The sequence below is a fragment of the Musca vetustissima genome, unplaced genomic scaffold (genome assembly GCF_032173495.1).
Source record: "Musca vetustissima isolate MV318-11 ecotype Yass unplaced genomic scaffold, APGP_CSIRO_Mvet_v1 utg117395, whole genome shotgun sequence".
In the NCBI taxonomy this organism is placed as follows: domain Eukaryota; kingdom Metazoa; phylum Arthropoda; class Insecta; order Diptera; family Muscidae; genus Musca; species Musca vetustissima.
Window position 1 is genome coordinate 52,413 of NW_026888341.1, and position 27,861 is coordinate 80,273.

At 33.9% G+C, this 27,861-nt stretch overlaps 1 protein-coding gene across 1 annotated transcript; it reads left to right on the forward strand.

Moving 5' to 3' along the window:
* The first annotated feature begins 9,296 nt into the window (after window positions 1-9,296).
* Window positions 9,297-27,522, forward strand: LOC133336187 (uncharacterized). The gene is made up of 7 exons (XM_061544475.1): window positions 9,297-9,739; window positions 14,833-14,993; window positions 18,595-18,796; window positions 21,210-21,461; window positions 21,532-22,475; window positions 22,548-22,772; window positions 27,225-27,522. Exons 1-7 carry the CDS (start codon window positions 9,297-9,299, stop codon window positions 27,485-27,487), a joined length of 2,490 nt encoding a protein of 829 aa, XP_061400459.1. The 3' UTR covers window positions 27,488-27,522.
* Window positions 27,523-27,861: the final 339 nt, after the last annotated feature.

Consider the following 27,861-nt stretch of genomic DNA (forward strand, 5'->3'; position numbering starts at 1 on the left):
AATAATATCGCCAGAATCACTAAACTGACGACGACGATGTTTTACCAGTGTAAACTCAAAGGAAAATTGAATTTGAAGTCGTGGAAATTGTGGCAGTTTTGTGTATGCATTTAAATTAAGTAACCGCTCAAATTACACAAAAATTGTAATAATCAACAGCTATAAAATATTCTCTCTTCAAACCTCAAACGAATGAAAATCTTTCAACCGAAAAACCACTCAACCCAGAAACCTTAGGCATTTTCACTGTTCCCCAGTTTTGTATGTGTAACCGCTAGAAGGAGAGTAGGAAAGGGGGAGATTTGAGCAAGGCGACAAATCAAAATAGAGAGACGTACCATCGCCATCAAAGCTGCACAATTTAGATATATGAATATTGAAAATTGTTAGGTATTAACACAAAAAAGGTACAACACACCATCGTCTAGCATTTGGAAGACACAGTGGGATGGCAAATTTAATTTTACGAATAAAAAGATAATATTAAATATTGAAAAATATAAAAAATAAAAAATGATAAAAATTGTGTGTGTATTGAAATTGTAATGGCACTGTTCCCCCACATAGGTCTAAAATCCCAAATTGCAGAATTTTCGTAATGATAAATAATAGTAGCTTCGTACGTTAAAAGTCCCATGGGCTCTTATATGGAGGCTATACCCAAATATCGACGATATTTATAATTTTTGTTAGGAATATTTGCCACCCATCGATAATTCCAAATATCCAATTGGACCAATTCCCTTATATGGGTACTAGTTGAAACTTGGGCAATATTTTTGGTAGGTAGATAAAATCCAAAATATAAATGAAAGAATCCGAAATATAAAATTACAGCTAATTTGTTGAATAAAACTATCCAAACTCCCCATGATACCCAAATTTGGGATTTACTTTATATGGGGCTACCTATGAATTGGACCAATATTAACAATTTTTGGTAGGAAAATTTTACACCCATTTAGAACCCAAAATACCAAATATCCGTTCGTCCGAAATACAAGCCGAAAATCCGTAAAATACAGCATAATTGGGGGGTTCCATGGGGGGGGGTCGATTAATCCGAATTTCAATACACAAACATCCAAGGACTTGTGGCAATGTATGTACAAAATATCAAAGCATGCTTTAGCACTGTGGAATAATGGTCTTGGATGTGATCCAAACAGGCCTTGTACCACAGAACATTGATTTGCTACGAAGACTGATAATGCCGTGAGATAATGGCATCCTTGTGTATTTCTTCTACCATACACTTGATATTGCATGAACACCTGGCCGTAAAAAAGTTAGTCCTCTTTGGATTCAGCACAATATTTAAACAATCCCCAAAAACAGTTTGCCGATGTTGTAGCAGATTTAACAGCTGAGATTTGTTTCTGCTCAATCTGGTTATGTCTGTCGATCATTACCACTTGCTGGACAGATGTTACGCAGCAGGCTATAAATGCTCTACTTATACTCAATGAGGTGGCGACACCACCCTGATTATCAGTTGCACTGAACGTCTCGCTGTTGTTTTCCTGCCGCTATCAGAGGCTGAAGTTTTCCTAACCCCATACTCTTGAATTGGTTCCTCAGCTGTATCAGGGCGAATGCTACTCAATTCCATTTGATAGGTCTGTTGATCTAAAGAGACTGTCTTTTTGACCTCTAGACCTCTCTTTATTTCTCTAGATCGTAAAGATCCCCTGGGATATTCATCCCACATGCCACAAACCAGGCATCGTTCAGTTATTTCCATAGAAATTAATAAAATAATATCGCAGAGATCACGTAAGTACGGCGTACAGTCCTGACTTGACAATCAATGACATATTTTTCTAACCCCACTTCAGGAACAATTCTTTCTCAGAACGACTGTCCCGCCCGAGCAATTCTGAGGGATTCACCACAATTTGTTTGTCTCTGAAGATATGGGAGTAAGGGAGAAGACAAATCATTGTGTACTATGACAATGGGATCTCTTACTATTCGGTCCAAACCGGGGCCTATTTATTCGACCAAAATGTGGAATTGACCATTCGCCGTACAGTCCAGATTTGGAACTCAAATGACTTCTTTTTATTCTCGCACATTATGAAACAAATAACTGTTCAAATATTTTGTTGTTCAAAAACTTGATGAAACTTTTAAAAACCATGCTCTGAAGGTATTACAATCAAATTGGGAAAAATAATTCTGAAGCCCTCAAAAGGTGTTTTGGGGGTATATCAATCAGATTGGGCAATAGTGCTTTCGAAATTTGTTTGGGCGCATGAGAAATGTGTATAAATCATGCTAAAGAATATTGTGAAAAGTAAAAATACCATTTTGAATGAAAAATATGTACATCTTCCTTATCAGAACAGGTATATATAGAAGCCTACATAATGATTAAACTCCTTCATTCCTAGGGTAATAACTTGACTGGAAATTTAATTTTGTTTAATTTGTATCTATTTAAAAAATATCTACAACTTAAATGCCACTGTGCAACTCAAATAGACCACCTTTTCGTTATGCGGCACCTCCCAATTATTGGTAATATTTTTTTCTTTCTAAGAATGAATTTATGGTCAACAATGTAATATGAACACTTAGAATATTGAATATTGAAAAATCATACATTTGTAAAAAACTGGTGGACGATTATTTTGCAGCAAACCAAAGACCACTGACAATATTCATATTTTTCCCTCTGTAGCTCCTCAAATTTGTAGAAATCCCCCTCCCTCCTTCTTTGCACAAAAAGCCATTCTAACTTGGGTGTTGTTTAATAGTTATTTAAGGCCATTCGGAAAACATGTCTACTACAATTCACAATTCTCAACGGTCAATCAGCCAACCGAACAAAGTCTAGTGACCGTTAAAGTCTTTTTTACTACAACAAACACCGCTAGACAAGTTATAATATGACGGTATGCAGAGTTTTTTTCTGGTACGCCTGCTGTACACTGACTGACTCCGTTGCTGATGATGATTTAGTGGGCTAACTATTCGTATATGCAATATTTTTTGTTTTGCTTTGTTTTTTGCACTAGCTGCCAAATGACCTGCTTTAAACAATTGGCAGTTGTGTTTTCTTCTTTTACAGTTTTGGCGTACATCGCACTGCGGCCTTTTCGTCAAATTGATATTTAATGCTTTTTGAACATTTTGCCATTAATAGCTATGTGTATTGCTAAATAGATTTTCTTGTGGCTAAAAAAATAGAAGAAAAGAAAATCGATTGGACGATGGGTTTCTTTGGCTGCTACTATGATTATTTTTTAGGCATAGAAAGAAAAGTTTTTCTTTTTTGGTTTTATATGTTAACCGCACCGCTCAAAAAATATAGTTATGGCAAATAAAGGTTTTGAGGGCATGTGTTTTTTTCTTTTCGAACCAAAACAAAACCAAGGGAGAAATTTATGGGTGTTTTTAAGATTTTATGTGTGCGGTCGTAAATATGTGGCCGGAGATTGAAAAGCGTGAAGAAAATTACTTTATTTAAAACAAGTGAAATTTGTGTAAATTATGATCTATTAGCAAGAGATTTAGGTAATGGCATTGATTGAAAATTGAGGGATTAAAAATAAAACAATAAAATCAAAAGACTTAGGAAACAAACGTGATCTAAGGAGATCGTTTAATATTTTCCCTGTTATTAGACAAACCACCAAGTTCCTTTCTTAAGTCTTTTGTTTTCCCTTTTTATTGCCACTTAAAAGGGAAAACAAAAAACATAAAGGAAACAATTTTACTATCAATATATAGAGGGAACAAAATCAAAAGTTTTAAGAAACGAATTTTTCAATAATGAAAATATTTAGATCTAATTTTGAGGAATCATTCCTAAGGTGTTTTTTTACCATAATTTAAAAAAAAAAATATAAAGATTTTCATTATATATTTTGTGAACCACTTAAAAACTCAATGGGGACAATTTTTATCATTATATAGAGACAAAAATCAAAGGACTTAAGAAACAAACTTCGAAATTTAAAATAACAGTGAAAACAATTTAAATTGCTTTTGTTTAATAATTTTTTGTGTCGATGGAATATTAAAATATTTTAGGTTGTGTTTTTCAGGCACCAAGAAAAAATCTGCCATCATTTACTGTATTTTTTTCTTAAAAAAGGGTATAGACCCTAGATCAGGTTATGGAAAACAACTGAGTATTATTACAAACATAAATGGAATTTTCATCATTCAAAACAAGGGCAAAATATTTTCTCCTGAAATGTAACAATTTCTTTTTTATTGTATTATATAACAAGTACATGTCCAAACAATATAATTAAATGCGAATTTATGTTTACTCCATAACAATTAAATTAATACTTCAACAATTTCCAAGCAATATAATAAAATACAAAAAAAAAAAAAAATAAAGAAAATATTATTCCCAAGATAATTAAACAAATTATACATTATGTACTTATTACTTACTATTAAGTGCAGACAAAATAAAAAAAACACAAATGACTTATGTAACAAAAAAAAAACCTCAATAGGTTTTTTGTTAAAACCAGAGAACTGTAGTATAAATTACAATATCATAACAACATCCACATCATTTATCATTTACAAGCCACAAATAAAAGAATAAACATAGTTGAAAACAAAGCAAAACAAAAAACAAACGGTATATTATGTCATTATTAAGAAAGAAGAAAGAAAACTCACAGAAAAAAATAGGTGGAATAATCTTATGTAATGAGCATAGAAAGACCCTAGGAAGTCATCACACAGCTAACCGTAAGGTCACATTTCCAAATCCAGTTGCTGCACTGCCTTCTTTTGATCTTTGTTCTGCTGCTTACGCATAACAAAGAGCAAAAGTTAATTATAAAATTACTGGAAATTGATATGAGCGCCTGTAATAATAGTAATAGTAACGAAAGAGAATGTACAACAAAAGAAAAAGAACACACACATGCATAAACACATAACAACAGTAAGAACCTAAAGGTGAATGCTAATTGAGTTTTATTAATTGACATGTAGAGTTTAGCTGTTACAAATAGTTTTTTTCTATTTTAATTTTGTATGGGAAATTGAAATGGAATCCGAGTGCAATAGAAGGAAATGTAGATGAGGAATTTATGAAATATGGGGAAAAAAAGTGAACAATTTCTATTGAATGAAATTGCTGTGAAACTCAAATCTGAGATCATTTGTAGAGGACGGTTTTCTATAAAAAGAAATAACTATTTATACTTTTTCCAATGAAGATTTATTAAAAAACAAGAGATTTTGTCTCATTTTGGATACATTTACCGAACTTTACCAAAAAGTTTTATTACAGTCACTTCTTCTCTTTGGAATAATCGAAATAATAATTGCATCTTTTCTATTTCCTAGGGGAAAAATAGATTCAACCTCTGAAAAAATCAACAAACATTCTATTGCATGAAATTGCTTTAAAACTAACCTTTAATCTAAACTAGATCCCATTAACAGAGGACTGCTTTCTATAAAAAAATAATTTATTATTTAAATTTTTTCCAATGGTTTTTTTCTCCTATGGATTCGATTACTGAACTTTACCGAAAAACTTTATGGCAGTCACTTATTCTCTTTGAAATAATCGAAATAATAATTACCTTTGCAGAAATGTTCACATTTTTCTAAAAGATAAATTAGACTCAAACTTTGACAAAATTAACCCTCATCTGAGAAGTTTTTTTCTATAAAATATTTTTCTTACTTAACAGAACATTTAATATTTTCTGAACGAGATTCTATGCCATTAAATATTCAGACCCAAACAGAAAAAAGTAAATAATGGGGTCACAATTCAAAGGCAGGATATTTGAAATGTTTTCTTTTGGAAATCTTAGATTCCATCTCTACCAAAGCTAAGGCTTCATATAGTTTTTTCCCCATAAGAAAGAAATGTAACATCGGTTCAGACAGGGAACATCAGTTCAGACAAGCCTGGAGCCCAACTATGGAAAATGTGGTATTTTTTGTATGGGGTATAATAATCCACTGTACAGAATCAGCCATCAATTATGCTGAGATTTTATTCCTAAGTAAACATATCAGTCCTTAGCTCTGCTCAGTAACATCTACATGACAAAAATGTGGTCCATTTTCTCATATACAAAATTAATCCTGAAATATTTATATTGCCTCTCAGTTCAACTGGGGATTTGGAGTATTTTTCTCTGCCTCAGATTACAAAATCAGCCATCAATTATGCTAAGAATTTATTCTTAGAAAACATATCAGTCCTTAGGTCCGCTGAGAAATTTTTATAGAAAAAATCAACGTCCACTGTTCAGTAACATTTGTATGGCAAAATGTGGTCCAAAGTATTTTTCCCATAATAAAATAAGGCCCATAACCATAATTTTTTTAATAAAAAATAGCCCTCTCCTCAAATGAGGTTTTTTTTAATTAGTACAGAAATATTTCATATGAAATTTCTCCCAAAAGGATCATACCTCATCCTTAATAAAGGATTTTCTTTTGTTTTTTTCAGTTGGAATATTTTAGGGGAAAATTTAGCCCTCATCCACTAATAATTTTTCTAAAAATATTGCAAGAATTTCTTCTGTAGAAAATTATTCACCAGTATAAACTTCAGATCAACTGGAGAATTTTTTTAACAGTCAAAAACAGCGCCCGATTAGCTCAGAAATATTTCAATGAAAAAAACACACCTATGGATTTCATACCTTATTTCCTAAATAAAGGATTGCTAAGAATCGGTTGGAATTTTTACAAGCAAAAAATTAGGTATCGTCCAATGAAGATTTTTTCCAATAACTGAAAACAATCCCCATTTCTGGGAGAAGTTCTTCTGTAGAAAACGATCCATCAGCACAGTTAAACAATTTATTCCAATAAATTAAAAGACCATAGTTTTGATTTGAGCAGTATTTCAATGCATTTTCAACTAGTTCTTCAAGATTGTTTTTGAAAAAAAAGTCAGGCTGAATTCCAGTTTGTTGTTTTTATAAAAACCACTATTTATTAGTGGGGAATATGTGGCATTGTCCCCCGAGGGGTAAGACAGGGAAGACTATTGTTTCGGATCTCGCCACTGATCCTCATCAGTTCCCTTAGTTTTTTTTTGTTGGGATATTCTCCCTCCCACCCAAAAAAAAGAGTCAATTTTTCTTGTAAAATATTTCTGAAGATAATTCAAATCGTTTAAGGTACTTGTTATTGAGATCCCCTGTCGAGATTTACCTATCTTTGCTTTATTTTTATGTTTTAATAAAAAAAATAAATTGGTATCTATCAAGAATCCGATTAATCACTTAATAACAGAACATAGAAAATTATCATCAATAAACATACAAGCGGATGTGATTTGCGGCAATAAGTCATTTCTTAATCATTGCGATTTGAACAACAAGACATTAGCACACAATAAGCATCAACTACGACAATAATAAAAGCAACAATAATAATAATAACAATATACATATAGTAATAACAACAATATCACCTTAACAAGCTGGCTACAAATTTAATGAATGAAATTTATCTTTCTCTTTGATCAAAATTCAGTTGGCAAATCAACAAAAATTATAAACCACAAAATCAGCAGAATAACTGTTATTTTACTAGTTGTCTTGTTGTTTTTTTGCAAATCCACAAAAAAAGTGGGAACTATTCTAAAACCCTTAATTAAACATAGCCACCGCAGAACAGCAACAGCAGCTATTAACGGTTACAATATGAGAAATCATTTTTTTCTGGTTTTTTACTTCTTCTTAATTTTATGTTTCGTAAAGCAAAATCTAAACACCAATCTTAATAGGCTAATTAGATTTACAGCCTTTTCTGTGTTATTTGCCAACGTTCTTCTTTCTCTCAGTGGCATTTCTTTTTTTCAGTTCGTTCTTGTTGTTGTTTGTTTTGCTTTCTTAGGATAATTATTTAATAAACATAGGTTTTGAGAAGTACTGACAGCATAATTAGCAACGCCCAATTCTGTGCGCAGTATAACATGACGCCTAGGTATGGGAGAGTTTTTAGTTTATTTCTTTATCTGGAAGAGCTTTGGTTTCTCATCACTTGTTCTGTGTGTGAGATATATTTCGCGATTATTGTTTGAAACTATCTTTATTGAAAATCTAATGCAGGAAATAAAGAAGAATTTACCCACAGCCTGTTGCAGTCAAAGCACACAAAAAATTAGATACCTTAGAATTAGCGTGGTGTGAAATGAACTAAGCTGAGAACGTTACCAGAGAATTAAGAGAAGAAATGCAAGCAAAAAAAAAACTACTGGAACAAGATCAGCTGTTGGGAATGTCTGCCATGGTATTTGAGATGGCAAAAGTCATGAGGAATATTTCAATAAAATTCTATTAAATATACAGACATTTTTTGCAGATTTTTTTTTTAGAAAATGTTATATTTCCGACAAAAATTGAATTTTTCTCTTTCTTCAAAAGCCCATAATTAAATTCTGAAAAATATTTCTCTATTGCCAAAAAATTTTAAAAACTCCACAAGAAAAAAATTACGAACAAATTATATACCAGGAAAAATATCCCTTGCGCTCCATATGCTGAAATAAGCCTTCTAGAACCCATATTTGAATTTTGAAAATATATTTCCTTATGACTCATTACACTAAAAATATATATTTCCAAAAAATACTACTTGGCTCTCTTTGTCTTAGAACCCACGCTTTAATTTTGAAATAAATCTTCAATTTCTAAAACAATTGCAGTCTCTTCACCCTATGATAGATTCGATCAATATTATATCCATGAACAAATATTTCTCCTAATGCATTTGAAATGAAAATGAGGAACAACAATTAAAAGCATTTCCATAAAAATATCTCACTCCAGCTTTTCCATGCCACAACCACAACCGTCAGTGATTTGTTCTTCAGACACCTGCAGTTCCACTTGCTGTCAGAAATTAAAATCTATTAATTGAACACTTTAATAACCGTTATCCGTATAATAAAAATCTTAATGACTAATAAAACTAAAAAAGAACAAGAAAAGAAAAAATACCTCACACCGAGAATATGGGAAAAACTATTCCACTTCAAAGAAAAGTGGAAAATAACAAACAGGAAACCTAACACATATGGCCAAACAGCATCAATAAAAAATAAAAAAAAACTAACAGCTAAATTACATTAACGCATGCGAAACTTGTGCCACTGGTCGTAAGAAAAAAATAAATGAATTTTCCAACACTAATCGTAATCATAATAATAATATAACACATTAATAAAAATTAGTTAAATTAATGTATAGTTCGTTTTCCCTTTCTCTTTACAGCAAATACCCCACACACTACAAAGAATAAAACAACAGACAAACCGCAACAACAGCAACACAATGTTTCTGCGTAAAAGTTTAGTATTTCTAATGCTTTTCCTTGTGATCAGCTCAGCAACGGCGGCACGTAAAACCAAACGTCCTGTCAAGCCGGCCAAAACATTCCCTCGCACAAATGTAACACCTTCACCGCAAGCCGCGACCAGCAGCAGCAGCAGTACAAGCACAACCGCACAACCCATCATTAGTTCCAGCAGTACATCGAGCACAGCAGCCCCTCAACTGAAGACGGAAAATGTTAGCATTGAGGAAGCTGATTTGCCCGGAAATTTACTACAGAACAATGACAGTGAATTGCCAAAACCATTGGAATCCACTAACGGAAATGCCCAGTTGCCACAAGAATCAAAGACAGAAAAGCCAATGACTGAAAATGGCGGTGCTGCTGGTATGATTGAAGAGGAATGTGATCCGGATATGATTGGTTTTGAAATTATAACGGGGTAAGTTGAAGAGAGAGAGAATTTATAAAATTATGATTATTAGCAAGTGGATGAGTGAAAATCCGAAGAAAGAATGAGAAAAAGAGGGGTGAGAGTAAAAAAGAAGAGATCGTTGGTTATCAATGAATTGTTACAATAGATATCATGTAGATTTGGTTTTGTGTCTTAAGTCTTTTGTTGTGGTTGACCTATGGAAAAATAAGGGAACCTGTTGTCCGAGAGAATCCATTGATTTATCAATGAAAACTGAGAAAACACAGTTATATAATAAAATTAAACAATAAACCGTTTTCTTTTATTAGTTTTTAAACATGTTTGTGTCTTAAGTCTTTTGTTTGAATATTTACATATTTTAGAAAATTAGTAAAAATTACATAAAATTTAGACAAAAAGAAAGGAAATATATTAAACGACTATACTAAGACTTTCGATTATTTAAATTATGTTTGTGTCTTAAGTCTTTTATATTTTTGTAAAACTTTGTTTGGATTGCGGGAAAACATAGCGTGGTTTTCCTTTCTGTAGGTTTGTGGAAAAAATATGAATAATTTCGTACTTCCTATGAAAGTGTTCATATAGTGCCCTTTAAATCAGCAACCCTCAGAGAATTTACATTTTTGGGACCTTGGTCAGCCCCTCAATCATAGCGTAAAGAATCCACTGAATGATTTTGGACAAAAAGTAGAAGATAAAAGTAAGTAGAAGTAGAAAATAGCTCATAAATTGTGGGTAATGCTTTCACTACTGATGGACGACTCTCCCCAAATTTGCCTTTTATTAGAATAATTTAGATTTGGTCATAACCATATATTCCTCCTGAGCATATTTAGGCTCTCGCCAACTGAGTCTAACAAATCGATAGCATTAAAAACTCGACACGCTTTCCGCTTTCCTTTCCTATCGAATTTGGCTTAGACTCTGAGAATGACCAACATATGACAACATAATAATCGAATACGCATAGCCTGAGGCAACTCTATATTATGACACAACCATATATCGTAATAAAATACCACGTTTGTGTCTTAAGTCTTTTGTAGGCTTATACCTCTATTCGTATAAATAAATTTCTCAGATTTGAGAAATCCTGGAGGTTTTAAGTTTTGAAGGTATTTTCCACAGTTTTCAGGGAAATTATTTATATATCTGAAAAAGGGTAAATTTTCCATAAATTGTGAACCTATGAGGTTTTAAATTTAAAAAAATGCACAAAACAAATACACTTGGGTGTTGTGCAGCACACTGAATCCGACATTTCCGAGGGAGGGCAAGAGATATATGTTTATAACTACAACTACGTCGTCTACCTTTGGTATGGTATGGGTCAGGAATGCTAATATTTCGTCAAATGGTACGATTTTTTTCAATTAGGATATCTAACCAATGGAAATATAGGAAGACTATATTCTTATTTTTTATATCGGCCGGTCCTAAATTTCCTCATCAGAAGCTTATAGGAGATAAGTGTATTGAACCGAGGTCCGGGAAATCCCCTTTTTCTACACCATAGGATGGTTATAATAACAAAAATGAATAAATAAATGTCATCAACTGGGTAATACGATTTTTCAAACGTCAGAAGCCATATTATAGGTGGCTATTATAGCCACACCAACCATCTACTAAAATATGGTTAAAATATAACCAGTGAGCGGAGCAGAATAGTCGGACGGGGCCGACCATACGATACCCTACACAACTTCACCCTGTTGCCCGATTAGAGGTCAACTGAATACTTAAGCACCTGTAAATATTTAAGTGTAGCTCCCACATCTGAGTACATACGACCATATAATTGGTATCTATTTAAAGGTCAACCACTCCTCTTGAACCTACTATCAACTTTTTGGGTCTAGATCCTTCAGGGGCAAATATATACGTAATTTTTCACACAAAAGTCAGAGTCCATTTGGCCCGCTAAATATTGACCGATCTTTATCAAAACAGCCATGCTTATTCTTCGGCCCGATCCCCTTCTCCATGCAAAAATTCGAGGTGTTTGAGCCATAATTGCGGCCTCTGGAGCGACCAGAAAATCAGACAAAAATAAAGTTTTTGGTCCATTTCATCCCCTAAATATTAACCGATCTTTTCCAAAAACAATAGAGGTCTTCATTGGCCAGAACCTATTCTACATGCAAAATTTCGTGAAGATTGGTCCATAACTGTGGCCTGTATCGTGTTTACAAATTATAATGGACAGATGGACGGACATACATGTCTAGATCGACTCAGCTAGTCGAGATATGACGATCGGTGTACATATAGGCCAATATTTCGCGGCGTTACAAACTTTTGGGGCTGCACAAAGCCATATTACCCTGACAACATAGTTGTGTAGGGTATAAAAAGCAGTGGCCAAATCGATACGTGGATCATAAGATAATAGTTCACATTGAATCTTGTTAAAATACTAATTTAAAGTAGATTGAAAAATAAACCAAGAATTCAAATATCACACCCTTCACTGAATCATATAGTAAGAGCTTATTTGGCCTGTAGAATAAGAGAATACATCAATATGTCTCTCATGACACAACCGCGTAAACAATGAGAGATTATATTTTACTCTCCTTTGAAAGATGAGGCAAAGTCGACAATATTTTTAATTAGAACTACATCTTCACACTTGCCAATAAGACATATATTTTTAATACCTTCAGGACACGCCTAATCATTTCATATGAGTTTATGTGCTCTCAAAAGATCTCAACATATTGAGATCTTTATGAGCAAATATATATATATTTTTATGAGATTTCTTGACATTTTTTTAAATTTTTATGGATTTTCATTTTTCTGAAAGCCTATATGAAAATTAAATGTATTTGACAAAAAAATGCTTTATAAAAGCTTTGGGTTTCCAAAAGAAGTTTGTGTCTAAAGTCTTTTGTTTAAAACAAAATATTTACTTTCTTTGAAAATTTAATATTACATAAAATATTAATCCATAATAATTTACGACTTCATATAATGTGTTAAGCTATTGTTCTGAGTGATACCAAAATAAAACAAACATTTGTTAATAATATTTGATATGCTAATTTAAAATGTCATACACAATAACAATCAAAATTTGTATTTTTTTATATACACATTGTTAGCTCCCGACTATTAACATTTCATAAATATTCAAGAACAAAAGCTTTATCAAAAAAAAGCTATCGTTAAACTTTTAGTTTCATTCGTTTATCTTCTTTAAATTTATTTATTTTAAAATCAAAATAAAAAGGAACCCCTCAACAAAGAAATATTTAAAAAAAAATTAAAGCGCAAAATTTCTAGTTTTACGCCCAGTCATCACAGTTCATATTGATGATGATGATGTTAGGTCTCCTATTGTCTTTAACATTCATTCTATGTTAACACTTGGCGTTATGGTTTAATCATTAGTTTCACATTTCATTTCATTTTCAGTTTTTGAAGTTGTTTCTTAAATGAAAGTTTAACAAAAACGCTTAAGGTATCATCACGGTGATTAATGCCTAGCCATTAGAGAATTAGAACATATTAAGGCGTTAAACAATTAACTACCGTAATATACCGGACACCACCACCAATGGCGTTATAATGATTTGTTGGAGGCAGAAAAACTAACAAAAGGAAAAAAACGAAGAAGCTGTGTTCTAAATAATTATAGCATTCCATGGTGTTTTTTAATTGATTTATTAGAACTTTAAAATTTGAAACTATTCAGTGTGAAAAAGGGAATTGGTTTTGAATGAATTTTGATCAATGGGAGGGTAATTGAAAATTAAATTAATAAAAAAATTAAATCTTTACGCCATGGTTAAAACTGAAAATCAATCTAATATAATGTTTCCGGAATTATGATAAGAACTTTTCTCTCCGATAGTACCACTTGCACAACAGTATAGAACCTTCTGGCCATGAAAATCTTTGATCAAATGATTGGTTACCATGATGTGGAGTATAGAAATAACAAAGAACAAATAAATTAAATAGAATTCTTTACGGCAAGTTTCGAACGGGAAAATTTAAAATCTAATATATTTTTTATTCGGAATTTGAATTTTAACTTATTTCCCTCCGATTGCAACATCTGCAAAACATGATTTTTGAACTCTTCAACAGCATTTTCTAGCGACGAAAATTGTTCTCCAAGTATTTTTCCATGATGTGAGGATATAAAAAAATAAATCTATCTAGGAGGCCTTTTGGCTTTGTTGCAAAAAAGTAAAATAAATTAAATTAAAAAAAAAACAACCAAAAAAAAAACTGTTTGTCAAGTAAAGATAACCCATCAATTCTAAGGTTAGCCCGAAATATGTATGGTGGTCATCGTAACCTTATCAATATAAATATTTGGATAGATATACATAATTGTCAAAAGTAAACAAAAGACTTAAGGCGCAAACTTATTTTATTATAAACCCATAATATTAATTTTCTATGTTGGGATCTGCATAATTGACAATATAAACAAAGGACTTAAGACACAAACTTTTTTTGTATCATTATCACCCAATATTTAGTTCCTCGATTTTTAAATATATTTCAAATAAAAAAATGCTTATGGCGATAAAGTTCCCCCATGCTGAAATATATTCACCAACAACATTATTGATGAACCATCAAGATAATATAATAGGCATTTAAGCTCTCTAAAATACATTTCACACATCCCACCCATTAAGAAGGATTAAAAATGCAAAACCATTATTCTCAATTCTTATCACATCAATCATTATGAAGCCTATCCTATCTTATTCAAGTCAGCAAACCACGAAAACAAATTACGCCACTTTATTTTAAATGTTTTGGCCATAACATTTCAAAACCCACGCATCAGAGTTCAGTGATAAAGCGCATTGGCATATTATAAATTATGGAAAATAAGCCACCGGTTTTCTGTTCATAGAACACTAAGCCACTTAAAACGGAATAGGAAATTTAAGATTTTATGCAACAGTTAAGACACCTCTTCATCAACGTCTTTGTTTTAGTTTTGTTCTTTCATTCTTCCTTGGCTATTTAGTTAATAGGCCTAAGACAAACTACTGCTTCATATACATTCTTATTCTAGCATTGTTGTTTTATTCATTGTTTTTGTTGTTGTTCTCTTTTTGCAGTTATGTATTATCGGCGCCATCAAAAATGCTTGACACACTGCCCGGTACACTTATGTTGACCGATTGCCTGGAGGCCTGTCAGATAAATGAATCATGCAGCGCAGTTAATTATGAAACCGGACTCTGTGTATTATTCAAAACAACAGCGGACAAAACACCAGGTGAGTTGAAGTCATAGACAAAGAACATAATACGTCATATATAAGTGTATATAGAAGAGAGTTAAGAACAATAAAATATAATTTTCAGTGTCTGTAAAGAAGTTTACGGTATAGGCCTATTGGCTGAATTATAAAATTTGTAAGCAAGAGAAATGGGGTCTAAACATTGCTTTCCGAGGAAAATTTCTGTAAAAAAATTTTCAGAAAAACAAATGGGATTTTTTACATTTAGATGTAAAATTAACAAGATTTTCAGATATAAGGTCTGATATATGAGAGAGTTCAATTGGAAGGTATAGTACATTTGACGTACAACCATGTGTTGTGTCGTTTACTGTGTCTTGAAAAATCAATTAACCAAAAAACTGTTTTCGTTGATATTTTTTTACTACTTTCGACGTGGAACCTGAACCTGATCGCACCTTCATGCTAAGTTTCTTGACAATTCTGCCAAAAAAAATTACTTAGAAGACTTGTGACAGAGCATTTGTTCCATAAGACGAGCATAAAAAAGTTTTTGAGTCGGTCTTGTGCGCAGCTCTTCCAATTTGAATGACCATGTTCCGAGATATTGTCTTCCACTTGATCTTTCCATCGAATTGGTGGCACTTCCCTTCTAAGTGAGCCATCGGTTGACTGGGTTTTATATGCCTTTTGAACAGGTGCATCCTGATCCATTCTCACAACGTCTTAACTGTAGCTCGATACGTCTGAATATGTCGATGTCCGAGAATAAGGTCGAAGGTCGTAAAGTGGTCAAAAATACCATAGGACATTAATGCGTGTGTGAATTTATAATGCAAGTCCGGTAGAGACTTCCTTGAGCATTTTTCGGTTTGTTCTACCCAGGTCCCGCAAAATGTGATAATTGCTCCAAAAAAAGGGCTCAGGTTAATTGTTTCAAAAATATTTTGAATAAAATACTAATGCAGTGGTTCCAAAGATCCGCACATGTAACGAATCATGGCTCTATACGTATGAGCCCGAAACTAAAAATCAATCGACCATCTGGGTCTTCGAATATGAATCACATCGATTGACATTTTTCGGGGAAAAATCACTTCACTGTTACGCTTGAGCAGAGTGAGACGACCAAATTTTATTGGTACTCCACAATATTTTTACCTAAAGACTTCGAAAAACGCAATTGGGAGAAGACAAGTCACTCTGACACTTCGACTCAAACCTGCGTCTTTTTGACCGGGCAAAACGTGGCTGTAGTTGGTCATACGCCACACTGTTATGTATCCCTGCACAAAAAAAGAGATCTCCAGCCGAACTGGTTGAGATTAATCTCCTTAAGCAATATAGATCGGTCAATTTTGACTGATATCTAACAATTTCTTTGCCTGAAATCTTCGCAAAGTTTCGAAAACCGAATAACGGGGATAACGAATCATTGCGCACCTTTTAAATGCGATATCTCGCACATCGACTCAAATAAAGGGAATTTTTGAGCGGCAAAAACATGGAATTGGTTGGTCATCCTCCGTTCGGACCTAACTTCGCATCAAATGACGTATTTCTGTGAACTCATAGTGGTATACCACCACAGTCTTCGGAGATCTTTGAAAAACGTACCAAAGAAGGCAAATCATTACACATGAAGTCAATGCAGGCTCTTACACTTCGGTGTGCACCACTTCGACCGGTTTGGTCAACCAACTTACAGTCCTGATGACTTTTTTACTCCCGTAAACTGAGAATAATTTTTTTCCGTCGCCAGAAGATATTGTAAAAGCGTTCAAATCCGATTCAACAATTGGTTGGAGCGCATAAACCCATTTTGGATAGCAAATGTTCGCGTTATTAGGACAGAATTCAAAAATATGAATTTTAATATTGGAAAATGTTTTCTCCTTCCTTCTAAGACTGCAATTATTACACACTTTTTCTTTGATCCGGAAATCACCTAAAATCACAATCCTTCAAATGGTTTATCCTCCTTTAAAAGGCTGCAATTATTACACAATTTTTGTTTGCTCCCGAAATCGCCTAAAAATATCCCTCCTTCAAATCCAAATCAAATGCATCGAAAATCCAAAACATCTTCAAATCTAATGTCAAATATTCCCATTTTCATTATAAGGCTTGCTGTTGTTGTTGTAGCAGCCCTATTGCTTTTACACAAAGGCTTGTAAATATATTTAGTAGCCCCCGAATTATTTGTATTTTCCTCCCTCTATAGGCTTCAATCATTAAACAAATGTTTCCTCGATCATGGCATCGCCCAAAAAATCTCCCTCCTTAAAATCCCTTCACATTTATTCTCACAATTCAAAATCACAAACTTACTCTCCTTATCATACCATTACCCTTATCTGCCAGCATTTACTTAACCCCAAGCCAATACAACTTCAAAACACTTAACTTCTATAGAAAAACCCCCAGAGGAAGAAAAAACAAACAACAACTACTGACAAGGAATGAAAAAAAGCTTTTTAGCATAGTGTTTTGTCATACTAACACTAAGCATGGAGACAAGCCCCTCAAAATTTGTATGCAGAACTTTTTCAAAAAAATAAAAATAAAATAGTCCCCTATAAACTTGTCCTTGCTGCTTGGTAATATGTTAGAGGCAGCAGCAACCATGTATTTTTTCTGTTGGCAAATGTTTACGCGCCTGCTAAAGACATAAGTGTTGTGGTTGTAGTTTTTGTTTTTTGCATGCTTGTTTCTTGTATCTGCTTAAGGAACATAAAAAATGACTTAAATTCAGGCATAGGCCTGGTTTTAATAACAGGTTTCCGGCTACGAAAAAATCGAAGAAAAAAATAAGCCAACGAAAGGAAACAGCGAAAAAAAATCAAGTAACAAAATCATTTTTGTGCCAACGCCTTTAAATGGCAGCAACAGCAGCAACAACACGCCGAGGCAACGCACTTTGTGTGAAATCTGAACTGAAGGCCAAGAGAAGGGAGTCATGAAGAGTAGCAGCAGTAGGCTTTTTTCTGTTTGTCTCTTTGCAAAAAACTTTAAGAGGCCTTTTCGGTTTTGCGCAACACCAATAACGACAAAATCCATTCAGTCAGTCGTCGTCCACATTTTGAGAGCCTTTTTCGTATTTCTTAACGCCTGTTAATTTTTTTACGACACTGCAACAACAAGTGCGTGATGAAAATATGTTGTGTCGAACGGCCTACCGGCTACAAAAAAGTTTAAGACAAACAAAAAAGCCAACAAAACTGCTTGTGGCAAAAACGACAGACAGAATCTTAGAGGTCCAGAACAAACTCGATTTGAGGTGGCTGCTTACACATGAAACAGTTATGGATGGAGACAAACACACATACATACATGTACAAACCCATATACAGAAACTGCAACTAAATAAAATATAAAAATCTGGTCTGATGCTGGTGCGTAGATGCTGCCGCTGCAGCTGTTGCAAGCAACCAAACCACTGATCATTGAGGACAATAATGATCATTGATTGGAAATCCAATCAGAAAAAAATATTCACTACAGCATCTCCTTATTTTTTACTTTACTCTCTTCCTTTCCTTTCATATGTATATTTGTATGTGTATATTTATTTTTTATGTGCCATAATTTTTAATGTATTTTTTGTGTTTTCATTTCTTCTTCTTCTTTGCCATAGGTTCACTTTCTCGTTCCCAATTCCCAGTCTTCACAATTTACGCACAAAAATCTTGTTTGGGTGTACGTCCTTGTTCCAAGGCCTGGTGCATTGATCGTGTACAAAACTATCGTTTAGTGGATCATGTTAAATCCAGTCAAACGGTGTACTCAAGACGCGATTGTTTGGAATTGTGTTTGGGTGAAACTGAATTTACATGCAGGTAAGTTTTGAGATTTTTTTGTATTGGTTATGAAAAAAAAAACGAAATAGATTTGGGGGGCCAACAACTAGTTTTGTGCGTACCATTGAAATGAAAGTAAATTGAAAAGTAATCAAGAAAAAATGAAAAAGAAGAGGGAGCAGGTAATACATAAATTAAACAGAAATATCCTGTTTCCTAACGAGAACATCGAACACTCAGAAAGAATGTGGGTTAAACAAGATATTTATTACACAATTATTAATTACAAGAAAGATTAAATTTAATTAAAAAAATACCCAAATAACCCAAGGTGATTATAATTTACACATACATTTAAACACACTACGAGTGATGCACCAAACATATACAATTTTAACCTGATCACTATCCATACTAACACTTTTTTCCTGCAAGTAAATATCTAACAAAAAATAAACGAATTTCACAAGTTTCTTTTTTCCTCTTCTAATCACTATCATAAATAAATTAAATCGTTAGGAATGAAAATACATATTTTCTCCAGTTACTCTTCTTGGGAGCACAGGTTTTTCACAATTAGTCCCTGGTTTCTTATTCCACCTAATTCGATCATTGGTCTGCTGTAGCATGTCCAAGCTAAAAAGGCTGACATCTAGCGTTGCATAGAAAAATTACCTCATTGAGGTTTTGTACAATGGTTTATGTCTTTGCCATGGTTTCTTATTCACTTAAGTCCATCATTAGTCTGCTGTAGCACGTCGTAGGTAATAAAGGTGACATCTAGCGTAGCATAGAAAAATTACCTCATTAAGGTTTTGTCCAATGGTTTCCAGGCGTCGGTCTTGTTCGCAATTTGAAAGAGCATGTTCCGAGATTCATGGCCTTCCCTTCTAAGTCAACCATCAGTTTCAGCTGGGGCATCCTCATCCATCCTTACTACATGACCTAGCCAACGTATTCGCTGCAAATTGCATACATCTGACTATGTGGATGTCCGAGAATGATTCATTCCAAGGTGATGTTCACCGTCGACACAGATCACACACTCCAAGAGCTGCCTCATCCCATGCTTCTGATCAATACAACAGCACGGGTAGTAGTCTCAATAGCCTCAATTCATACAAAGGTGTCTGCTATCGATGTCATCGGCGTATGCGAGTAACATGTGTTGTTTGTTGTACAGAGTGTGATTTCCGTTCACCCTTGCGTCTCGTATGAAATTTTCCAGCAGGATGTTAAAAAGATAACACGACACACTGCCATTTTACGGTATCCTGCTTAGCCGTATTAGTTTTGCAGGAATGCCAAACGCAGACATGGCTTTAAACACCTCTGAGCGGTTGGGGTTGTTGAATGCGGCTTTATAGTCGACGAATAGGTGGGATGAGTCGATATGTTTTTCGTGAGTCTTTTCCCGGATTTGGCGCTGAGTGAAAATTTGATCAATGGCCGATTTGCAAGGCATGAATCTGCATTAGTATGATTGATGACACTTTGTATACACTGGGAAGGAGACTTAATCCTTTATAGTTGGTACACATCGTCTTGCCTCCTTTGCACGGGACACAGAATGCTGAGGTTCCAATCATTGGGCATGCATTCCTCTAGCGAAATTGTACTAATCAACTGGTGCATGCTCCTGACCACCCGTCTTGACCAGTTCGGCTGGTAATTCATCCGCACCTGGTGCTTATTCGTCAGCCTATTAATTGCTATTCCAACCTCATCTTGGCTATGTGGTATCTATCTTCCTCACCGCCACTATTTGATACCAAAAGCTTTGCAAAATACTCCTTCCAGATCGTTAACACGCTGCCTGTATCTGTCACTAGGTTTCATTGTTCATCTCTATAGAAGGATGTGTCTATACCACAGCTTTTGGTTTGAGCTAAAAATAACCCTTTATTGGCTCTATACTGTAGACTATGGAATTGAGGCTTATCTTTCTATATTCTCCTTATTTCGCACAATAAAATTGTACTTCAAATTTGACCCTTCTGGAAGAAAATGCTATATCCTCTATCGCTATACCATTTAATTCTATATATACTCCTACTACTTCTTCCTACCTATTTTATACTACATTCATCACTTTCTATATTGCTTTTTTATTACATTTAGCACTACTTTCTTTCCGAGCCTTTCATTTGTAATCTCTTTTATGCCATTTTCATTTCAACACATTTATATTAGGTCTTAGAATACACTCCGAAATTTTAATCACGCTCATTACACTCTGTACACCTACACTTTACACTAACATAATCTAGATTAAGATTCGAAATAAGTTTATATTTTTCTAATTCTATGTTCCTTTTTTACTTTCTTTCTTTCCATCTTCCTCCTACTTTATATGCATGCAATGCTTTCTGTCTCTATCCTACTTATATTTCACTGTATGTGTATATGTGGAAACACCGAAAAAATCCATACCATTCCATTATCAATTTAGATCTGCCAATTATTATCGTCATTCCGGCTTGTGTGAATTGAGTGATATGGATCGTATTACCTTGTCGGGCGGCAACAATGTGGAACCCTATGATGGTGCTGATTATTTGGAAAACAATTGCGCTGAGGAACCCAGTAAATTGTGTGAATTCAAAAGGATTTCCGGTAAAATCTTAAAGACTGTCGATTCGGTGTATCAGGATATCAACTCCATTGAAGAATGTCGTGATTTGTGCTTGAACTCGCCTTACAGGTAATTGATAAAGGGATTTTTATTTTTTCGGTAGGGAATTGAATTACAATTCTTGGGGTTGTTTTTCTAGATGCCACTCCTATGACTACAATGATACCGGTGATATGGTCTGCCGTTTGTCTCACCACTCTCGCTCCACCTTGACCGATGTTTTGGATCCCTATTTGGATGTCCCAGAGGCTGCCACCTATGAATTGTCTTCCTGCTACAATGTCTCCATTGAATGTAAATCCGGTGAAATGATTACCAAGATTCGTACCTCCAAATTGTTCGATGGTAAGGTATATGCCAAGGGTGCCCCTAAATCCTGCTCCGTGAATGTAAACAACTCCTTGGAATTCGATTTCCGTATGGGTTACAATGATTTGGAATGTAATGTCCGCCAGTCAGCCTATGGTCGTTATATGAATGATATTGTTATCCAACATCACGATATGATTGTTACCTCCTCGGATTTGGGTTTGGCCGTGTCTTGCCAATATGACTTGACCAATAAGACCGTTTCGAATGATGTTGATTTGGGTGTTACCGGCGAAATTGAATCCTCGTTGAGCGAAGAAATCATCATTGATTCACCCAATATTATCATGAAGATCACATCTCGCGATGGCAGTGACATGAAACGTATTGCTGAAGTCGGTGATCCCCTGGCTTTGAGATTCGAAATTACCGATCAAAACAGTCCCTATGAAATTTTCGTACGTGAATTGGTTGCTATGGATGGTACAGATAATGCTGAAATTACCTTGATTGATGCTCATGGTTGCCCCACCGATCAATATATTATGGGTCCAGTACAAAAGATGTCACAAAATAGGAAATTCTTGGTTTCCCAATTCGATGCTTTCAAATTCCCCTCATCCGAAGTTGTGCAATTCCGTGCCTTGGTAACCCCCTGTATTCCACGTTGTGAACCTGTTATTTGCGATAATGAAGATTCCGTTAGTGGTGAATTGAAGTCCCTCGTGTCCTATGGTCGTCGCAAGAGATCCATTGTCAATGGTACAGATGGTGGTAAGTTTTGAGAGAACCCAAGCAATAATAAATTGGATGTTAATTTATTCCCCATGTTTTATTTATTTCCAGCTGAATTCATGGTCTCCTCATCCGCCTTCCACCACCATGGCCGCCATCAACGTGATGTTAGTCAAAAATCTGCCGAAGATAATATTCTGCTGGTCCAGTCTATTCAAATTACCGATAAATTCGGCTTCAATCAAGAGGAAACAAATGCCCTGAATTCTGCAGATGATCATGAAAAGGTTTATGCTGGCATTGCCGAAGAATCGTTCACTTGCCTAAATGGTTATGGTAAGTTGAGGATTTTTTTATTTTCTTCTATTTTTTTATTAAATAGAAAAATAGGCCCAATATATTTGTTTTCTGTTGGTCACCTGTTTAGCAGGAAAAAAATAAAGTGGATAAATTCCAATCGAAAAAAAAACGCTTAATAATCATTAAGCTTGAAGATTTTTCCCAAACGTATCTGTGGAATAAATCTTCAGCATCCAGCGTGATCAAAGTGCTATCAGAAAAATATTATTTACAAGAGAAAGTATTTCAGGTTATAATATTATGTTTTTGTTGTTGTTTTTGTTTATGACATTTAAGCCTACATAAAAAAACTTTTTTTTAAGAAAAAATCTTGACCACAATGTAAACAATTCATTGGACACATGTATCGTCCGTACCCACAATGATGATGATACGGCTGCTGACAATGATCTGAGAGAACAAAAAAGCACACACACACAAAAAAGCTACAAAATATACATAGTGGCATATCATGTGTACGTACGAGTATGTGCATACATTATGGTCATCAAATGACCATTAAGCTTGGCCATAACTCTTTCCTTGGTCTGGTGGTCTTCCTTTTTATAAAGAGGAAAAATAAATGGACACACATTGAAGTAAAAAATGATGTAAATAAAGCAGCCACAATACAGCATTTTTGTTTTCTGTGTGTGGCTGGTTCCATTTGTTTGCTTGCTCGCTGGCTCTCTCTTCCAGTCGCTCAGATCATTTGTTCGAGGAAAAACGCCAAGTTAATGATAAGGTCGTTTGTGGTAATCTGTTCTACATTTGGAGCTTGGCAAAAAAAAAACCAGCGCACTTGCTTGATAAAAAATATAAATATATTTTATGAACAATTACTTAGTGATGCTTATGAACCGCTAGGATGCAGGCTTAGTGTTTGCAGAGGTAGAGCACCCACACTTTGTTTAGATGGGGATTTTTTGTGCTCATATGTGCATATGGATTCATATTTGCATTCATATTTTTGCGTTAAGAGGTCCATTTAAAAAAACTTGACATCTTGAAAATAAAATTTAAAAAAAATTAAAATTATTGGTAGTCACAGTTTCATCAATTTCCCTTTGATTATATTATTTATGGAACCAAACCTTATATAATACAAGACATGTTAACTGATCTTCTTCAAAATTTCGATTGATGTTTATATAAGCACAGTCGAAAAAATGTATCACCAATCTATTGGGTAGAGTTATTTAATTCACAAAGGAACTAGTTCAATTAGACGATTCTCTGAATGGAGCATTTGAACTAGGTCAGTTAATATGGTTCATTGTCAGTTCAGTTTATTATCAGCATGAACTATTCATTGCCATGTGCTGGATCGCTGTTGTTGAATTTCCGATCGATTAAAACACACAATTTTAAAGAATTCAAATAAACTTGAGGATTTTAGGTCCCTTGATGGTATCTTAAATTTGCTGCTTAGTTTTCTGTAGTTGCTCAAATTCAACACCAATCCATTGGTAAAATTTATTTACTGCACTACGGAACAAGTTCAATTGGACGATTCTCTGAAAGAAATATTTCCATTATTCATATAGATTTTACAAAATTTGTCCCATTCTATATTGTTCAAAATTTCTATTGAAGTCCTATATCCATCTTCTGCCGATATAAATATAATATATTCTCAGTCGAATCGATTACGAGTTCCCTAATGGTAACTAGCCCTTTCTCAAGTCACCTTAAATTCTCAAGAACGTTCATCTCTGAAAATTAAAAATATTTGAAGGAGTCGGTCATTATACGGGTCGGACATTTATGTAATATATTATCCGACAATTTTTCTTCGAACAATGTGCTGCTTAGTTTTCGGTAGTTGCTCAAATGCATTATCAATAAACTGAGTAGAGTTGTGTAGTTCACACGCGAACTAGTTCAATTGAACGATTCTCTGAAAGGAGCGTATGAACTAGTTTAGGTAATACGGGTCATTGAAAGTTTAGTTTATTATCTCCAAGAAATCAAAATTATCTGAGCTTTTAAAGCACATCACAATATTCTATGCTTAATGGGCGTTGGAATTGGCGTTTGAAATCTAGCAGATGCAGTAATACAACAAAGAAGCCTAACGAATTTAAATCCTCAACATTTTTCTAAAGAAATCGGATTAAGACAATTTCCACTTGCATATTTTCATACCTATTAACGGTTCCACAGTCGTTATTCTTCACACGCTATAATCCTTTCATTTCTTATTACAAACGTAAAATAATTCTTCATAGCTTCATTACCCAATAGACTTCAAGCCCGTAAGTCTTTAGTAGCACGGATTCAAGTAGCCTACAGAATATTCGCTGGGAAAAATTTAAACTGTATAAACCACCAAAGTATATCTGAACCTAACCTTACATTTCATCATCGATAGATGCTGACATTTATCAATAATGCATTAACAAGTCACTAAAAAACCTAACGAAGAGAATTACGCTCCCGATCTCATCAACATTTTTTTTTCTGGAACGGATATCGAAATAGCTCATTATAATTGAATAGAGCGGAAAAGTAAATCGATATATGGTACAATATATGCATTCAGCTGACTATGGAGAAGAGTAGTGGTGGATCATATTCTGGAATGATACGTTGTTGAGAACCTATAGTAAACCTATCAGTACTAATGCTTGCCTAACATCATTTTTTTCTCACCAATTTTTGGAGAGGGTAGTCATGTAACAACTGCCTTCGTTTTTAAAATATGTCGGTCCCACTTTACAAACTTTGACAAGCAGACAATTTCGACTCGGTCAATTTTTATTGAAGTTAACCATGGTACACCGTTGTTATTTTTACAACTTTTCGGTTCAAAATGTATCTTCAAAGGCAGTAATTTGATATTCTCGATTTCTATATAATTTCTATATAAAAAATTACATTTAAAATCGTTGCACCAAGCAAGCCTTAAAAAAAGAAATTTCTTTCCCCGAAAAAAACACTAAATACACCCACATGCATTCCTCTCGAAGGCAAAATGATAAATTATTTAACCTGGAAAAAATGCACACACACACATACATGCAAACAAAAACTAATTCTTTTTTGTTAACATAAACCAGAAGTTTTGTAAAAATATTTCGGTTTTTTGTTTGGGGGGGGAGAATAACATACGTTAAAGCCACACAACAGGTGGTAGACATAAAAACTGATTTTATGTACTAAGGTTATTGCTTACCATTAGAGAGCCAGGCTTTAGAGTAGTATATGATTGGATGAACGGTTGGTTGGCTGGCTGGTTGGATGGATGGATGCTGTATATGTTGGCATCATATGTTTTTGGGAAGCGTTTAAACATTTTGCTGTTGGCTGCTGCTGCTATAAACTGGGGCTTCTGTTGTTGTTATTTGGGATTTTTTGCGACTATATTTAGTTAACGTTTATGGTTTAGTTCCAGAAAAGAAAAACCCAAAATAATGTCTGGCAATGTTACCGGCATTTTTTGTGTGGTTTTGTGCTACAAACTTTTGGTATGTCAAAGCGATGGAAAAATTCTATAAGCAGTTGTGTTTTTTTCATCCATAGCACGATTAGCAGCCAAAGCAAAAACTACCACCACCACCAGCGCAAAAAAGGAACATATCATGTTTAAACCACTGAACTACTGACCTGATCACGAACTCTCTCCAAATTTGTTGTAATAGTTAAGACGAAGAAGTTTTTCTTTTTTTGGGGGAGTTTTTTTTCTTCATACCTGGTTTCCAATGAAAAATTGGCCAACGATAGGGCGGCGTAAAAAAGCTTCTCAGCATCTATTCCATTGAAAAATTGATAATATTCGCCGGTTTGTTATGGGTTTTTTGCCTTTAGTTTGTTTTTAACAAGAATTAGTTTTGGATCTGTAATAAAAAAAAATAGAAAATAATTTAATATGTGGTTATTATTTGTTGTTATTGAAAATTACAAAACAATATTTCAATTAATCAAATGTATGTCAGAAAAAGAGTATTTTTCCGAAGCCACTATGAGAGGGAAAATTTGTAGGACAATTTATCAGGTCTATAAAAATAAATATTAATCTAGTTTAAAATAAATTGTTCTGCTAGGTGGGTGCGATAAAAACATTTTCTTTTATGAAGGAAAATAATAGGTCAGGGAGGCTTGGTAAATATAAAATTAGGCAAGGTAAAATACGAAGTGAAAAGGCTATTTATATTAAGAATATTTTTAAGCGTAAAGAAAACTATCAGACTCATAAGTCTGGATTTAAAAATTATTTTTTCCAAAGCTTCATAAGCCTCGATTTTTTTAATAATTTTTAATTTTTTTAGTTTCTTGTGCTCGATTTTTTTATTATATTTTACAAGGATAAATTTAATTTAAATTTAATATATTATTTTTATGTAGCTCATCTCGAAAGAGAAATTAATATAATATATTACTTTCCTTCTATATATTTTTTAATTCCCCATTTTCTATATTTTCCTTTTCTTCCACAAATAAAATCAGGTCTCATCATTGCCGGTGCTGCATTCCTATTGGCTCAACTCTCAGTCATTGTTATCTGGAAGACTGTACAGAAACGCTCCAAGAAAGAACGTTATCTCTATCAACAAGATTCGGCACCATCATCGGTTAATTATGGTGCACCCACCATGGTCTATGGAGCCTCCCACCTACAACACAGTTCATCATCACAGGGCAAGGCCAGTGATACATTGGGTAAACTCTATGACAGTGGCATGAGTGGACGTTATGGTCAGCAATATTAAGAGAAAGAAAAACAACAAAATCTGGCACATTAGGAAACCCCCCTTAAAAACGAACTTTTAGACTTTTAGGACCACAAAATTTTTTTTATACAAAACAGATGAAGAAAAACTAAAAAGAAATGAATTTACTTAAGAGACTTTTTCTACTAATATTTATATTATAAAAAATAATTATAATTTTTTTATACGCAACATAGTTTTTAGAAAAAAACACACAAGAAGACATCTATGTAATGCATCTAGTAAATAATAGGAAATAATTTAGAATTTGACAAGAAAACAAAAAAATAAGTAGAAAAAGAAATGAAAAAAAAACAATCTACCATTTGCATATAACAATGCCAGCTTTTAAAGGCGATTCCCGAAGGGGGAAG

Excerpts from the sequence above, each read along its gene's own strand:
- LOC133336187 (XM_061544475.1), top strand. The coding sequence starts at position 9,297 with ATGTTTCTGCGTAAAAGTTTAGTATTTCTAATGCTTTTCCTTGTGATC. Across the intron at positions 21,462-21,531 it reads TGCTTGAACTCGCCTTACAG|ATGCCACTCCTATGACTACA; the intron begins GTAATTGATAAA and ends TTGTTTTTCTAG. Across the intron at positions 22,476-22,547 it reads TGTCAATGGTACAGATGGTG|CTGAATTCATGGTCTCCTCA; the intron begins GTAAGTTTTGAG and ends ATTTATTTCCAG.